At 36.7% G+C, this 18815-nt stretch overlaps 1 protein-coding gene across 2 annotated transcripts in view; it reads left to right on the forward strand.

Moving 5' to 3' along the window:
- Positions 1–18815, forward strand: part of SGCG (sarcoglycan gamma) — a 148633-nt gene that overhangs the window by 105148 nt on the left and 24670 nt on the right. For both annotated transcript variants that reach the window (XM_059378288.1, XM_059378289.1), the window contains exons 4-5: positions 3654–3741; positions 11399–11518. In XM_059378288.1, coding sequence (XP_059234271.1) covers positions 3654–3741; positions 11399–11518 — 208 coding nt within the window. The remainder of the gene's footprint in view (positions 1–3653; positions 3742–11398; positions 11519–18815) is intronic.

Here is an 18815-nt window from a genome sequence, read left to right on the forward strand (position 1 = left end):
TAGAGCCAAGCATAAAATAGAGTCAGTTTTTTAAATATGTTTTATTTTGCTTTAAATGATGCTACGGATTTTGTAGTAAAGGTAAACATTTTGCTCAGTTACTGATTAAGTAGCATCATAAATGTTAAACTCCATCCAACTATAGCTTACCAATTATATGAAGAGTTCACTCTTCATTTTTCTCTCATATTTCCACATATGAAAGGATATGCCAGTATCTTCTATAAGCAGAGGTTCTTCTAGCTAATCTAGGGTGATTGGAAAAGATACAAAAGTCCAACCACTGAGAACACACGTGGTCTTCAAGATAAACTGTACCCCCACACAGGCACCCAAACAGTCACCAAGCTCTGCTACCAAACATGGACTTCCAAGGAGAGATTCTAGAAAGTGCAAAGCACATATCTCTTACTAGCTCTTGGGCACTACTGCATTACTTCTGAGAATGTCTCAGTTGATGGTAGGAAGCAGGCAAATGACTCAGTGTGACAGGCTGATACATGCATAAGCCCAATTCTATGAGCTTCCTCAGATAATATGTTTACATTAACCGTGATGACATTTCAGTATATGTCATATGGGAACAATGAGGAATGAACCTAAGCTTTTGTAAAAGGAGATGTCAGATGTGAGCAAAGAATTTAAATGTTAGAACTTAGCCATTTTCTCCCCAGAGTTATGTTGGCTGATCCCCTATCATATTTTTGAAGAGATAAGACTGGTAAAATAGCCTGGTGACTGAAAGATTAGTTCATAGCAAATTTATTATTTGGATTTAATAATACTTTCAGTTTTATCAGATTTTTTTCATCTCCAGTATGCTTAAAAAATTGTATAAATTATTTTTAGGTAATCATGTATTGAAGCCTTATAATAATGCATTGATGCAATATGTCAGTTGATACATAAAATTACAGAAATATTTGGAATAATGTGATCACAGAGATAGAAAGTATCTGGTAACTACTATGGCTTTCTAATGATAGGATTAACTGAACAAAATTATGCTTTATATTTTCTGTATGTACTGATGTATTAGTTATGTTTCCTTTTCAAAAATGAGTCTAGGAAGTAATTTTCCATAAAACTATATAAATGAATTTTCAAAATTTGACACATATTCATTCATCTGTATTGCTGAAGTGAGAGAATGTCTATATTATAAATATAATTCAACATGGTACTCTGGCTTCTACCATGTGATTATTCTTCACAATTAATACATGAAGTCCTGTCAAGATTGTGCCTGGAGCTCATGATTTAAAACCATCCACCCTGCCCATTGATATAAACTCATAGCAATTATATTTCATAAAACAAAAAGATTGTGGTTAGAAACATATAGACATAGTCAAAAATTAAATGAAGCCAAAACACACAGTGGTAAAGCTTTACTTGAAATGATTGTCTTTAAAGTTTACAGTCCTGGAAAGTGGCAGGGCAGCTTACCACCAAAGCCCACAGAGGAACAGAGACCAAAATGGCACCTGATGGGATTGCTTGGACTCCAGCCAGACCCACTGCATTAAACAGCAACAGAAAAGAGTTGCACCTATTTTCCAGGCTTGAAAAAGCTGTGTATCTGTGGGATGGAACCCATAGACATACCAGATCAAGACCCAAATATCACTGAGGACACAAGCACTTAGCCACCATTACAAGACTGAGAAACATGGTGATCTGAATGAAAACAAGCTGGGTGAATCCAGAAACTAAAATATATCCTGAAAATGGCTGGAAAAGCAACTTAAGAATCTCACTAAGATAAAGCTAGTTTTGAGTAGCTTTTATTAAAAGAACAAGAAATTATAAAACCAAAACAGGTAATACAAGACAGAAATAATAGGGGACAGATTTACCTGCTTTTATTAAGCAACTAAAAAACTTGAGAAAGTATATGAAACAATGTTTTTTTACTATGGTCTGGAAGTCACACATTAAAACCTAACCCCTAAGGTGATGGTACTAGGAGGTGGGGCTTTGGGGAGATGAGGTCATGAGAATGGAGCCCTCATGATGGGGTTAGTGCCCTCATCAGAGCAGCAGAGAGAGCTCCCTTACCCCTTCTGCCATATGAGCTGGAAGGCACCTTCTGTGTGGACAAGAAAGTGAGTCTTGTGGGACAACAAATCTGGCCAGCACCATGATCTTGGACTTCCCAGTCTCCACAACTGTGAGAAAGAAATCTTTGTTGTTTATAAGCTACCCAGTCTCTGGTATTTTGTCATAGTGCCAGATGGAGTAGGATGGTTTTCAAATATTGGACAGTGGCAGTCAGGACAGTTATCTCTGAGAGGGAGCAAAATAGATCAGCCCTAGGACTGCCCCAATTTACTGTGTGGAGACAGCTTCTAAGGTCACAGTGAGGGAGGGGACCAATGCAGAGGCAAGCATTCTATCCAGCTTCAGAAGATATGATTGGGAGTCCAAGGAAAAGCGGCCAACCTGAAGTTCACAGGGCAGAGTACCACAGAGGAAGGGGCTGCCACTGCAGAGAGCCCAGAGATTGCACATAGTGCCGCCCTTCACCACCCAGCACATAGAGGCTAGAGGGAAGAAACTGGTAAACTGTTAACTCTTATTATCATGCTAGTTATTTTTGAACACTGCAAAAACAAGGATTAGGGTCACATCATTGGATAAATGTGAGATTCTGCTAGATCCATCTGTTTCCACAAAGCAATTTGGAAAATTTGGGATGTGCCAGAGTTCCAAGGCACTCCTGCCTGAAACTTCTTTCCTTCTGAAAAATCACATTATTCCTGGCAACTTTGGAAGGTATTTGGTTCCCTCTGAATGGACCATAAAGGCACCTGAGTCCAACAGTCAAAATGTTGCATTCTTTTTGAAGAAAACTGTTCCTATAAAAACAAATGATCTATAAAACAAAACCATCCATTCAGAGCTATGACACCACACAAGGCACTTACGTGCACGTAGAGCCATTTTATCTTTCAACAAAAAATTTAAAAAATATAGGTATCTGACCAATTTTAAAAACTTCTGAAATTGTGAAAAGACTTTACATTTTGAAAATAAGTAACATGGTATTTATTATAGAAGAACTAACCATTGTCTGAGTTCTCTTCTAAAAATATATTATGTCTTGGACATAAATAATAAGAAAGGAAATTTTAATTCCTTGGAATAGGAAAAACACTTATTAAAACTTGATGATTTTTGATCTTCACCCTGAGAATTAATTTGGTACATTATGGTCAGTGCACACAAGCAAGAAAAACCCATAAGAGTATTATAATTTATGAAAAAAAATTAGAACCTCTATAGCATCAAGGAAATTAATTTTTCCACCAACCACATGAGCTTAGAAGAAGGCCCTGAGCCTGGAGTGATTCTTCAGTCCTGCAGTCCCCTTGAGATGCTGAACAGGGAACCACTGGGGTTCTGCTTGGACTCCTGACCCACAAAAACTATGATGTTATAAATATATGTTGTTTTAAACTTTGGGGGAAAAGTACATTTATTCACTATTTTAACATAATATAATCCAGGATCTGAAAATACTGTATTAGGGTCACAGGATCTGTGACTATGGAGAAATTATCTCCTATAAATCCTAAATTTATGTATGAATATAAAGATAATCATTTTAAATAATATGTGTTTGTCAAATTTTGTAAATGCCTTTCTAGGACTCATCTCTTCTTCTGCAGTCAACTCAGAATGTGACTGTCAATGCACGCAACTCTGAAGGAGAGGTCACGGGCAGATTAAAAGTGGGTGAGTCCGACTTCACAGTGCTTGACATGTGAGTGGCCCATGGAGAGTTGTGCTGAATGGATACATTTTTCTCTTCTAAAGAATTCCAAGTTATATATAAACAATTAGAGCATGAATTTTCTAGATATCATGCTGTGTTGACTACAGAGAATAATTGGCATCACAAGGAAGACATCGAAGTATTGTAATTAAAGTTATTTTGAATCTAAAAAACAGGACCATTCGAGGTGATAAAACAAACATATTGATTATTGCAGAATGCAAAAGAATCTGAGACCAAGGGAAAGGAACAAAAGTAGCTGCCCTCGAAAGAACAGAGAGGTGCCTGGGTGACTCAGTGGGTTAAGCATCCAACTTTTGATTTCAGCTCAGGTCATGATGTCAGGGTCGTGAGATCGAGCTCCAAGTAGAGCTCTGTGCTCAGTGAGGCATCTGCTTGTCCTTCTCCCTCGCCCTGCTTGTTTTCTTTCTCTCCCTCCCCTGTTCTCTCCTAAATAAACAAACAAACAAACAAATAAAATCTTTAAAAAGAAAAAAAGGACACCATGGGGTGAGAACCAAAAGACTCTCTCTCTCTCTCTTTCTCCCTCTCTCTCCCCTTCCCTCCCCCACTCCCTTCTTCTCCCTCCCTTTCTCCTCTCCCATGTACCCGTCCTGTCCAGTATATCTTTGCCCATTGCTCTGACTTCACCCACAGGACTTCTCTGGCTTTTCATGTGATTGGCTGTAGTTCACACCGCCAACCAACAAGCTTAGTTTTCAATTGCACAAATTCTAAATTCATAACAAAGCACACTAATTGGCCCAACTAATATGTTTCTAACTGTCCTTCGGTCAGCAGCATACACCCATCCAACCAGCTAAAACCAGACAGTAGGCTCACCCTGGAGTGAGATCACAGGGAATCTCACACAGTGATAAAAAGGATTAGAGAGATAGATGGAAGAACAAGAAAAAGAGCAAACCACCGAGTGAAAGGAATATGTACATATTCTCTATACTATCTCACCAGTCTAGATGTGCCAAATCTAAAAAAATCGGGTGGCCCTTTGGGTTGTAAGAAGACAGATGAAAAGTATCCAGTCAATACAGACTGGTAATTTCCAGTGTCTCTGTTTTGATGGCTGTTTTTACAAAACAGCATACTGTTACACTGGAAACTGCAGCTACATAATTAGCCTGATGATTCTTTTTCATCATACTAACACAGGAATTCCATATTTTATGTTCTTTTTTAATCTTTATAACTATTCTAAATGATGTATCATGCTTCTCTTTTGCTTAAAAGTTTGATCACTAAGTCAGTGAAATTCTCAGTAGACCTAGAAGACAAATCTGACTTTATCCAGCATACATGTTCTTGCAACTTGTCTAAATCAAATCACATTTTCTTAAGAATTATGTAATGTTATGATTTATCTTCTACCATTATTTCATAAAATTCTTTGACTATAGCTTTTGAGTGTTTGAGGGATTTTTGCTCATCTTTTGTTGTTTGTTCCACATTTATTGGACACCTATATGCTACTTTCTAGGTGCTGTCAAGTAAGTAAAACATATAAATAATATGCACATCTCTCTTAGGAGCTCCAAAAGTAAAAGATTCCCTTTATATTCTTATAAATATAATTTAATACAAATAATGTCCTCATTTAATTTTTTGTTGAATATAGATTTTCATATATTCATACACCAGCATTTGACATAAATGGACTCCAATTGCATGAGTGAAAAAACTGAAGCACTGGAAAGCTCATTTGCTCAAAAACACACATCTCTGTAGCAGAAAAAGCCAAACCAGGAGGTAGCAGAAATTAGCAGTTAGTAAGAATTAGTAGTTAGCAGGAAAAGCAAACCCCAGGACTTATCTCCCTCAGCCCAGAATATAGCACTCTCTCTCTCCAATAAGATTTCCTTAAATTATGGCACACCAGTAACCATCCTAGTTCATGCAAATATTGTTATCATTTTTGTCACCAAAAAATGTACTGAAAAAACATTAAAAAACTAAAAAACGAGACTTCCCCATTAGAATTACTTTGGCTTAAACTGTTAACCTTAAATCTTCAGTTTTAACCTTGGTGTTTCCTGTGTCATATAGTGTTAAAATTAGTGATTTCTTAATAAACTTTGGTTGGAAAACCTCTGTTATTGTAAGGACCCTGAACGAGGGAATAATTACTTTCAACTCACCAAGGTTATTTTCAAGTAAATGACTTCCCACAATCACAGTCATTCTAGCCTCATATTTCCTGGAAAACACTAAATTTAGTGTATATTAAAATGTAATTTATGTGAACTAGCCAAATTAATCCCACTTAATTAAATGAACAGTTGTTTATTACTAAACCATTGGGAAAAAATGGCAACCAGTATAGTCAAAACGAAAATCCTTGGGACGCTTGGGTGGCTCAATTGGTTAAGCGGCTGCCTTCAGCTCAGGTCATGATCCCAGCATCCTGGGATGGAGTCCCACATCGGGCTTCTTGCTCAGCAGGGAGCCTGCTTCTCTCTCTGTCTCTTCCTGCCACTCTGACTGCATGTGCTCGCTCGCTCTCTGACAAATAAAAAAATAAAATCTTAAAAAAAAAAATCCTTAAATCCCAAAAGAAATCAAACATTGACAAGCAAACAATAATAGCTAGCATTTCAAATCCTTGAACTGAAAGAGATCAATGCATAGCAACAGTAATAGAATCTTCCTAATTGTAAGTGCAACTCTGGTTATCATACTTAATTTTCTTTTGATTTCAAGTAATAGAAATGAATTCTGGTTAGCTTAAAAATAAGACGTGCTTGGAAATTAGCAAGCTGTACTCAGATGGGCTGGTCCAGTTTAGCAGTTGGGTTTTTTGAGAACGTAGCCAGGCCATAGCCAGTGTGTCCTGCCAAAGCCCCAGCTTTCCAGCCACTGGCAATAGGTATAGAATTTGATCAAGCAGGACCCCTGGCCTCTAACTTGAGGGCTTTCCATACCATTGTAGTCACTATCAATCCAGCCGAATTACAGATTTCAGATTACAACCAAATAAACCCAGTGGGGAAGCTGGTAATGCTTATGGCACCCTTTGGTCAAGGACACCCAGACAGCAAAGTCATTTTCCTGGGTGCTGGATAGTGTGCTTCAATCACACTATCTCAGATCCAGGTCTTCAAACAGCAAAGCAGAGAAATAAGAATCTCATCAATCCATCAAGTTTGTTAGGGCTCTTGGAACTTCTACATTGCCATGATTAAGCTTCTGCAAAAGACTTTATATATTCAGAACATGACTAATGTAAGGAATAGAAATGTAAAGTATAAAGAATATAAAATGTATATACTCAGGACATGACTAATATAAGGAATATAAATAAAAAGAAAGTTACTAGATCATTGCAGAATTTCATGTACACTTTATTACGGCCAGCATTGCACCTGCCACTAAACTATCTTTGGATGTAATCATTGAACTTGGCGGAAGAAACATTAGAAATGAGGCCAAAAATACCAGCATTATCCCAGCTGCATGTTTCTCTGAAGTCACCAAGATGTTACTGTTTTGAAATACTTCCTAGGGAAATAGGAGAAAGGGGGAAGTGACTCAGAATCTGAAGATGAAGGACCTTCTCCTAGTGCAATGTGCTGCGGCAAAGAGAAGCTCCAAACAGAGGATTGCAACAGTCTGTGAATGTTAAGAGTATACTCAAGGGACAAAGCAGAACGCTAACTGAGGTGTTTGACTTTTCAGCCGTTCACTTGATTCATGATTCCCCGAGGTTCAGCAAGTAAATTAGTAAGCATGCAGCATGCTCTGAGGTTTGAAATGAGGGTGATGCTTAGGGACCTTATCTCTAGACTGGCAGGAATTTATGGGCTTTTTCTCTTTAACTTTGATCCTTTGGTGCAGAGGTTTCTGCAGATCCTTCAAAGAGAAATAACCAAGGGTCTTCTGTTTGCTGCACAAACACATCGTCATTGCTCAAAATTGAGCCCAACAATTTTGTAATTGACAAAAAGTCTAGAAAAGTCATGGTGGTAGTAAGCAACGCTATCACAGATAGCAGTTTGATGTCCTCTGGCCGAGACCCCTCCAAGATTTGGCACAGTGTGAAACACGCAGAGAAGACTGTGATGACATCTTCTAGAGCTTTGATTCAGCTCTACTGAGCACTATATCTTCTGATGTTGCAGAAGAAATTCTGGGGCAAGCCTGCAGAGTTTTTGGTAGAAGCAAGAGTGCAAAGGGGTGCCTGTTGGCTCAGTTGGCTGACTTTTGATTTGGGTTCAGGTCATGGTCTCTGAGTCATGAATTGAGCCCCACATCGGGCTTCACACCCACCAAGGAGTCTGCTTGAGATTTTTTGTCCTTCTCCCTCTCACTCTGCCACTCAGATGCTCTCTCTCTAAAATAAATAAGTCTTTAAAAAAAAAAAAAGAAGAAGAAGACGAAGAAGCAATAATGGAAGAATATGGAGAATTCAATGTTAGATTGCATCTCTGGAGCAGACATTCTAGAACTGAGAGGGAGGAAGTGAATGACAAAGACAAAGATGGTCAATGCGCTGATGTGTACCACTCTTCTCTGAAGAACAGCAAGAATCTGCCAAAAATCTGAACAACATGCTCACAGAGGAGTGGAAAGCCAAAACTACCACCCTCAATGTCTCTTTATTTTTAGTAAAACAAGGATGGAATTTTATTCACCTGTGTGCCTTTGTTTAAGTATTTCCCTCTACCTGATGTGCCTCATTCTCCCTTCATCAGGGAAACTGAAACTTTACAAGGTCAGCTCCATGAGATTTTGCCACATCTCCGACTATATCCTTTTGTACAGCTCTGACACAGTAATGTTGCAGGCATCCTTCACCTCTCTGCACTTACTCCCAAATAAACATTGTCTTTCCTTCAAAAACTTCTATTTAAATTTGTTTTTTACTGTAAAGTTTCCAAAATGTAGTACTTTGGGACTTTAAAACATAAGCAAAAATTTTTTTTTATTTAGTAGCATTTGGAAAAGTTATACAAATTTAGTATTATCCCAAGAACAGAAAACGTCCTTGGGAAGGAATTCATTCAATATCTCTTCTTTTTCAAACTTGTAACGTCAATTCCGCTCTGAGGGAACACCTATTTTTCAGACTGGGCACTCTGGCTCTCATGCCTCATCATAAAGGTTTTCTTTTCTTTTTTCTTTTCTTTCTTTCTTTTTTTTTTTTTTTTTTGGTGGAACTAGAAACTGGATTGATTTGGGTTTTCTTCCTAACGTACCATTCCTGGTCTGTCTTTCCAGCCACTGTTGTTGCTCAGACATCATTTCCCAGGGTGCCATTCTGACTCCTGAGGATAGACTAGTGATTCCCTGTCAGGGTTCTCTTGAACACTGCCTTCCTTGTATCATAGCACTTCCCAAAATGTCCTGGAACTAGGTTCATATGCTTTTTTCTTCAGTGGACTAGGAACTCCTATAAGTTGTGATATACGCTGCTTATCTATCCTCAATTCTTGGCACAGGAACTTGAACATAAAAAAACATGCCATAAATTTTGTGCTGAAGAGTACAGACTTTTTTTTTGCATTTTTTAAATTTTTTTTTCTTTTTAATAATCTCCACATCTGACATGGGGCTCAAACTCGTGACCCTGAAATCAAGAGTCACATTTTTGCATTTTCTTTGCCTTGAGTACGGTTTGTATGTCTTTGTTACTCATGAAAATTATGCTCTTAAAGTCATTGACTGTTTCATCACAATTTATGAACCAGTGGTTACAGAAAAAGTATCAGTCATGTTGTTGAACCCTTTCCTTAATAAAGCCTTCTAGAACTGTTCTGTGACTCTCCAGTAAGCTCAACAGTGAAGTCTTACTGGATAAATTATTCTAGGCTTTTTCTCCCTGTCAATTTTAAATGCCCAGAACTCCATATTATTACTGAAGATAATTGTATTATCATGTAACACAAAGCAATATTTATATGATGACTTAAGTTATAGCGGTGACCCAAAAGAGGTGAATGGTGATGCTGAGTTCCTTAGTGACTGAGACTGGTGTAAGTGTAGAGGAGCAGAAATATAGGCAACTATCAAAAAATAAAGTCCAGGGGCTCAGTGGGTTAAAACCTCTGCCTTCAGCTCAGGTCATGATCCCAGGGTCTTGAGATTGAGCCCCACATTGGGCTCTGCTCGGCAGGGAGCCTGCTTCCTCCTCTCTCTCTCTCTGCCTGCCTCTCTGCCTCCTTGTAATCTGTCTTCCAAATAAATAAAACCTTTAAAAATAAAAGAAAATAAAGTCTGGCTTCCTTAAGGGAAGGATTAAGACATAGAGGAAAAATGATTTCCACCTTATAACTGCCTCACATACACACACACACACACACACACAGATCGACATATTTAAATGAAAAATCACTGAAGGCTTTTGCAATACCAGTCAATGAAATAAAGTAAGGATATGTTGGTAACCATATCCAAAACTGGTTAATGTATTCATTGAAGAGCTTCTATTTAACTTCTGGTTTGGTATCCATCAACTTTAATGAGTACTGAAAGTGATAAAGGGACATATATGCAAAGACTCTATGATATCCATTTTCTCAATAAACTTACTCTCCCAGGTAAGACCATAAAGCTAACATACAAAAGAATTAAGGAACACTTGTAGTTCCTTGAGTGAATGCTGAGAACTGAGTTCTGGAGACATTAATCCATTATGCTGCCAGGATTAGGAATACTGAAAGCACAAAGATGAATTAGGAAACAAAATGGTGAATGCCTGAGAGCAGGCAAGGGAAATCAAACAAGGTCACATACGCTTTTGAGGGCACAGTATCCCCAATGCCCAGCACCTGGGAGCACCCACTAAACCTTTGCTGAGTAAAAAATGAGTTGGCAGGCAATGAGTCTAAAACTCCTCTGATGAGATGAAACTTGGAGGGGAAAATGATGCTTCTGTCACTGAAATACAAAGAAGGAAAGTGTGAAGAAGACAAAAAAATGCCACAGGGGAAAGAAAAGGAGAGAAGTTTGAAGCTGTTCTTCCAAGATAATGTCTGTTTTCTCCCAGGGGGTAAGAGGTCAGGATCTCTCCTGAGGATAAAAGCAAAGGAGGGAATCTGAGTGTGATTCATCTTGTGGGTTGCCATTAAAGTGAGCCATTTATAAAATGGTCTTTCACAAATTAAAGTGAGCCATTCATAAAATGGTCTTGCAAAATCTCATCCTTCATTGCGCAATACTGGAAAGATTACAAATTTAAATGATCTGGGTAGAAGAAATATGTTATTTTGGGCAAGTTGTAAACTTGAAAAAATTAACTTTTGGATGACTTATCCATTCATACTTTTCATCTAGATTAACACATCTTTTTGGTTTTGTTTTTTAAATTTTTTTATTTGAGTATAGTTGACACACAACATTACACTTGTTTCAGGTATACAACACAGTGACTTAGCATCTCTATGCATTTTGCTTTGTAGATTAGCACATATTTGACATAATTTTAATAATCAGATTTAGGCTTATAACTTATAAAGTTTAATCACATAATTTAAGAGAACTATTGATAACAGAGTTTATATATTTAGTAATTTGGTATTGCTGAGTGATATGACATGTAAAAATAGAGATTTGATACTACATATAGTAAAACTTCATAATAAACTGTTTTAATGAATTGTTCAGGTCCCAAAATGGTAGAAGTCCAGAGTCAACAGTTTCAGATCAACTCCAAGGATGGCAAGCCACTATTTACTGTCGATGAAAAGGAAGTTGTGGTTGGTACAGATAAACTTCGAGTAACTGGTATGTGATAACTTTTTTTTTTAATTGAGATATAATCAACATGTAACATTAGACTCATTTCAGGTGTACAGGATAGTTATTTGATAATCTGTATCTAAATCTGGTTAACATCAATCACCACACATAGTTACAGATTGTTTTCTTGGGAGGAGACTTTATTTTATTTTATTTTAATTGCAGTGTAGTTAACATATAGTGTCATACTAGTTTCAAGACTTTTCTCTTAGAAACTACAATATGCAATATAGTATTGTTAATTATAGTCACCATACTTATGTGACATCCCCAGGACTTAGTTATTTTATAACTAAAAGTTTGTTTCTTTTGACCTGCTTTACCCATTTTGCCCCAGTCCATCCTATGGTATTTATGAGTCTGGCTTCTTTTTGAATTCCACATGTAAGTGAGTTCACACAACCTATATCTTTCTCTGACTTATTCTACTTAGCATAATGCCTTCGTGGTCTATCCATCGTTCCAGATGGCAAGATTTCCTTCTTTTTCATGGCTGAGTAATATTCCATTGCAGATATAAATATCACATTTTCTTTATCTATTTCTATGTAGTAACTCTTTAGAAAAAAAATAACCTATAGAATACACTTCAACAAAAGCATGTTTTACTTTTAGCACATTTACTCTGGAATTTTTCCAGCAGGTAGGAAAAAGCAGTTTGAATTTCTTGACTCTTCTCCATGGCATTTTTTTTTTAAATTCTTGATATTCTCCTAGAAGAATGAAATCATCTTCAAAAATCTTTGCTCACTCTTTTCTTCCACAATATGGTAACCCTTTATCTCTTTCCAGTGGTTATGACACAAAGACTTACCATAAATTCCTCCATCATCTGTATGATATTCTAGGATCTCTTCCATATGTCTTTTGCAAGACAATCTTCTTCCAAGTTTCTTTCATTCTCACTGTATCAGGCACTTGGAGTCCCTCTATTCCTATAAAAATCTGACTCTCTTGGAAATCAAGATTGGGTAGGGTTCTGATATAAATCACTTTTAGCACTAAAAAGAAGAAATTTTGTGGAAAAAAAATGTTCAGAACATGTTTGAAATGTACTCATTGAGCTTCTGTCGAGACTATAAAACATTAAGGGACAGACACTTCCAGGGTTAAATTGATCCCAGTACTTTTCTCTAATAGTCTGAAAAACAACAGCAACTTCATTCTCTCATGCATTATTGCCAATACTCATAAATAAAAACTGACTTAAGAAGTAGACTCAACCCTCATACAAAGCTTTATGTAATATATAATTCCTAACAAAACATAATATAAGAATCAGAACCTGTGTTGCAGCATACACTAAGACAGTAGGGTCTGTGGTTTTTGTACTAAAATAAAGGACACTAGCAATCTATTTAAATCTATTTAAAGGAATTGATCATTTCCTAATAAAGAAATGGCTAGGTTGCCCAAAAGTCTTAGTCATCAGAAATCTACTGTTGCATCATTCAAAGTTTCCTGGCTTTCTAGATCTTGATTCTATTCCCATCTCAACAATTACTAGTCATATCACCTCAGCCAAGTTCATCTCTTTTGGCTGTTTCCCCACTTTTAACAATGAATTGATGGGGACACCTGGTGGCTTAGTCAGTCAAGCATCTGCCTCCAACTCCGGTCATGATCCCAGGGTCCTGAGATAGAGTTCTGAATCAGGCTCCTTGCTCAACAGAGGAGTCTCCTTCTCCCTCTGCCTGCCACTTCCCCTGCTGTGCTCTTTCTCTCTCTCTTTTTGACAAATAAATAAAAGTCTTCCTTTTTAAAAGTGGATTGATGATGTCTATTGTACTAACATTGCTGAATTAAGTGGATTAGTATATGCAGAAGACAGCAGAGGTCTTGATAAAGTGTTATTGCACTGCAGAGCAATGAAATCCATAGGGAAATCAGTCTATTCCTAGACTGCTTGACACATTGCTTCAAACCCAAGTTATCCTACACAGGAGGCTAGGGCTCCTTCCAGGTGTTGATGTTGACATTAGTTTTAGTGGAACAGGTGAGAAAAATTGATAAGCAACTATATTATTTATTGCCTGCTTATATGTATCAGAATCACCCATATATCACACCGTGTCAAAATATATGTTGCTTGAAAAAAATGTGTGTGTGTGTGTGCATGTGTGTGTGTGTGTGTGTGTGTGTGCGTGTGTGTGTGTGTGTGTTGCTTCACTTCATCCCCAGAGTTTTTGATTCAGTAGGTCTGGAACAAGATATGAGAATTTCTTATAAGTTTTCATACGATGCTAATGCTCCAGAGCTAGGGACCACATGCTGAGAACCACTCCCTATGTTAGCTTGTCCAGAATCAGCAGAAAATACATGTTGGTGCCATATAGCTGCTCTCCCTGACACACACACACACATTTCCTTTAGCCTTTTTAAAGATAAGTTATATTCTACTTCTCTTTCATAATCTTTTGGTCTGAGGTACAAATTTCTTTCAAACTCCTTTTCTCTCCAGTGAGACTAACTAGAGCAAATAGACAGCACCTGTAATTACTGTATACTTTCCTTGTCATTATGCCACTGTAACAATATGTCATTAGGGCAACCTGAGTGGTGAATGTATGAACAGTACAGTTTGATCCCAACCTGGACTCTCCTCAGTTTATCAATATGTTCATAGCTTCCTTGAATTTTGTGATTAAAGAGATGTAAGAAATCTTACAATTCTGACTTACCTTCTTACTTTTTCTATCTAAGGTCTGACTTCCTCTCAATATTGTGTACAGACTTTCTCAGCCTTAACACTACTGACATTTTGGGCTAGATGACATTTTTGGTGTGGCTGTGGGACTATCCTATGCATTGCAGGATATTTGGCAGCACCCCTGACCCTTTAATGCATAGATCGAGTAGCATTCTTTCCCCCAGAGTTAAGACAACCAAAATGTCTGCAAGCTTTGCCAAAAGTTTTCAGGAAGCTGAAGGCATTGCAAAATCACTTCTAGTTGAGAACCACTGATTTACCGTAAACCTACATTGTTTCTCTGGACTTTATTAACATTGACCTAATGTGTACTGTCTGCTAATAAGTAAGCTAAACACCTATAGTATAAAATAATTAAGAAGTACTTCCTTTTACATAATGTTTATTTTAGCTGGAGAACTTATAACATAAACTAATCAGTTGGACACAGTCTGCTAAGGACTGTAAGAGATGTCTGGGCGATGGGCTATAGGAGCAGCCTGGAGAAAGGCATCATTTGTGCTGGAGTGTGACAGAAAGTGGCACAGAGTGTGTCAGACAAGGTTTTTCAAGGAAAGAGGAATTTGAGTTGGTCCTAGGAAAATGCATCAAGATTTATCAGAAAGAAAAAGTGAGGCTAATTGTTCTAAACAGAGTGTAGAGAATGAATGACTATTAATAAATGGTTATTAATAGACAATCACTAAATATTATTAAATTATTAAAGTATGTTAATGGAGGTAAATATTAATATAAATATTATTAAATTATTTTAAAATTGTTAAATAATAGACAATTATTAAAAATAAGAGTGGATAACTTTCTGAGAACTTTTTGAGAACCAGACTGAGTTCCAATCCCAGCTGCTCCACTGAGTAGCTTGTGACCTGGAGCAACTTTCACCCATCTGTGCTTCACACTACAGCCCCAAACATCTTTACCCACTGGTCTCTCATTGACTGGAGGATATTATACAGAGTGCAACAAAGCAAGGACAAATCAATTATGAAATTAAATTGCAAGTCTTCCAAAAGACACAGGGTTTCCTAGAAGTTAAAAGATATGTAGAAATACTGAAATCACTGACAAAGCCAGTAACAAAAGATCTTGAGAGTCAGACTTGCCAGCGACCGAAAGAAGTGAAAATGAACAAAGAAGATGACCTGATAGGTACTTCAGAGATCAATAATTTTACTATCCCAAGATTAAAATATTCATCTTTGGGAAGATTGGCAGTGCCATCGATTTGACTGTTACGATGGTTTTACTGCATGTGTTAAAAATTACATACAGTTTCATATTGTGTTACTATGGTAGGCAAGATTCTAAGAATGATCCCCAATGACCTCTGCCTTTATAAAATGCCCTCACCTCTGAGCATGGAAGGAATCTGTGAATGTGGTGAGATCACTCCCATGATTATGTTATTCCATGCCAAAAGGGAGTTTGTCCATCTGAGGATTAGTTCTCAATGATCTAGTCTAATCACACAAGCAGTTTATAAGCAGAGAGTATTCTCTGGCTGGTAGTACAAAGGGACATCAAAGAAATTCAAAGTGCAACAAGGATTTGTTCTCTATTGCTATATGAAGATAGAAGGGGCCGTACGACAAAAAATGTGGTGGCTTCTAGAATCTTAGGTGGTAGGCTGACAGTAAGAAAACAGAGCCTCACACCTAAAACCACAGGAAACTCTATTCTGCCAACAACTTGACTAGGCTTGGAACCAGATTCTTACCCAGACACTCCAGAAAAGAGCCCTGCATAGCTGACACCTTGATTTTGACTTTACGGTACCTTGAGCTTAAAATCCAGCCATGCCCACTAGGTAAGACTTCTGACCTACAGACCTATGAGCTAATAAGTGGATACTGTTTTAAGCAGTTAAGTTTGTCATAATTTGTGACACATAAATAGAAAATTAATACAACCATCATATAATTCCAACTGTTGGAAAAATTACACGTGAAAACAAAACTTGATTTATTCTTTGATCATTTTCTATGATTTCGTAGTTGCTCTAATTATAACTAGTTTTGTTAAATATAAAATACAATAAGAATATCTTTATAAACTTTGATTTTTAAAGATGAATTTCCATTAAAGCTGTTCCACTACTTACTTATTATAAAAGTTTGGTCTTGTTTTAAATAGATTGACTCCAAATAGCCTTTGGAGTTTCTTGGAGCAGAAGCAGCAGCAGTTGACAGCCAAGGAAAGAAGATTTGATAAGAGAGACGCCAGCTCCATTCTGGGGACTGGGAAAGAAAATAAAATACTTTGCTTCACTTTCTCTTTCCTGGTTACTTCATAACTGCCCTAATATTCATGGGATGTAAAAGAAGGGATCAAGCTGCTCTTTCTTTAAGGTGGTGCACTCCAAATTCTTGACGTATGTTATAAGTCCTAATCTTGACTCTTGCATAAAGAAATGTTTCCTTGTCATTACCTTTTTCTTAAGTACTCAAAGAATAAAATGAAACCTCTTTAATTCTTCAGCAGATTCTGCTTGCAGATGATATGACTTGTATGTGGAAAATCCCTTAAAGATTCAACCAAAAAAACAGCTAGCACTAATCACCAAGTTGCAAGATATAAAATCAACATGCAGAAATCAGTTGCATCTCTATACACTAATAATGAAACATCTGAAAAAGAAAGGAAACCATCCTGTTCACAATAGCATAAAAAAACAATTAAAAATGAATAAATTTAGCCAAAGAAGTAAAAGATCTATACAATGAAAGCTACCAGACTCTATTGAAAGAAATTGAAGAAGGCACGAACAAATGGAAAGTCACCATATTCATGGACCAAAAGTATCAATAATGTGCAAATGTTTGTACTACTCAAAGACATCTATAGATTCAACTCAATCCTTGCCCACTAAACCAATGCATTCTTCACAGAAATATAAAAAACTATTTGGAACTTCAAAAGACCCCTAAGAGCAAAGCCATCTTGAGAGGAAAAAAACAAAAGCTAAACATATCACACTGGTTTCAAACTGTACTATAAACTATAGTAATAAAAACAGTATGGTATGGCATAAAAATAGATACATAGACCAATGGAACAGAATTGAGAACCCAGAATTAAACCCCCACATATATATTCAACTAATATTCAACAAGGGAACCAAAACACCCAATAGGGAAAGGATGGTGTTGGGAAAACTGGATAAATAATGCAGAACAGTGAATTTGATATCTGTCTTACACCACACTAACTCAAAACGAATCCAAGACTTGAACATAAGAGCTGATGCTATAAAACTCCTTGAAGGAAACATAGAGAAGATTGTCAACACTGGTCTTGGCAAAGATTTTTTGGACATGACACCAAAAGCACAAAGAGCAAAAGCAAAACCCAACAAAAGGGACTACGTAAAACTTAAGGCTTCCAAACAACAAAATAAACAAATAACAAAATGAAAAACCAACCTACAAAGTGTGGTGAAGTTTTATAGACCATGTATCAGACAAGGGGTTAATAGCTAAAGTACATAAAGAACTCATACAAATGAATAACAGTGATAATAACAAAAACCTCGTACAACTCAAAAACAAACCAAAAAAAGTCAGATTTTAAAATGGGCAAAGAAATTATATGGACATTTTTCTAAGAAGACATCCAAATTTTCAACAGGTACATGAAAAAATGTTCAACACCACTATTCATTTAGGAAATACAAATCAAAACCATAATGCAATATCACCTTACATCCATTAGAGTGGCTTTCATCAAGAAAGTAAGAGAAAACATGATGGTGAGGATGTGGAGAGAAGAAGTACACTGTTGTTGGGAATGTAAATTGTCTCAACCACTGTGGAAAATAGTATTGAGTTTCCTCGAAAAATTAAAAATTGATCTGCTATATTACCCAGCAGTTCCACTTCTGGGTATATACCCAAAGGAACTGAAAACAGGATATTGAAGAGATATATAAACTCCCATGTTTATTGCAGCATTATTCACAATAGCCAAGACAGGGAGACAACTTAAGTGCCTATCAACAGATGAATGGACAAAGATATAGTAGGATATACAGTAGAATATTATCCTATCATGATAAAGAAGGACATCCTGCCATTTGTAACAAAATGGATAGACCTTGAACACATTATGCTAAGTGAGGTAAGTCAGAAAAACAAGTACTGGTGTGATATCACTTACATGTGGACTTTAAAAAGCCAAACTCATTAAAAAGAAGAAGAAGAAGAAGAAAATAGTTACCAGTGAATGACGGATAGGGCAGATGTTATTTAAGGGTACAAACTTGCAATGAGCAATAAATAAGTCCTAGAGATCTAATGTACAGTATAATGAATATAGAAAACATTATTGTATAATAGTCATCAAAATTGCTAAGAGACTAAAACTTAGTTACTGAACTCACTAAAAACAAAGGACCATTATGTAGTATGATAAGGATGCTAGTTATCACTACAATGACAGTTATATATAAATGTATCAAATTAACATGTTTTACACCTTACATTTACTCAGTGTTATGTGTCAAATATATTTCAGTAAGGTAGCATTCTTTAAAAAGTCTTAAGTTCCATTTAGACTTTAGTCAGCTAGGAAACT

Source organism: Mustela nigripes, chromosome 15 (genome assembly GCF_022355385.1).
Source record: "Mustela nigripes isolate SB6536 chromosome 15, MUSNIG.SB6536, whole genome shotgun sequence".
In the NCBI taxonomy this organism is placed as follows: Eukaryota; Metazoa; Chordata; class Mammalia; order Carnivora; family Mustelidae; genus Mustela; species Mustela nigripes.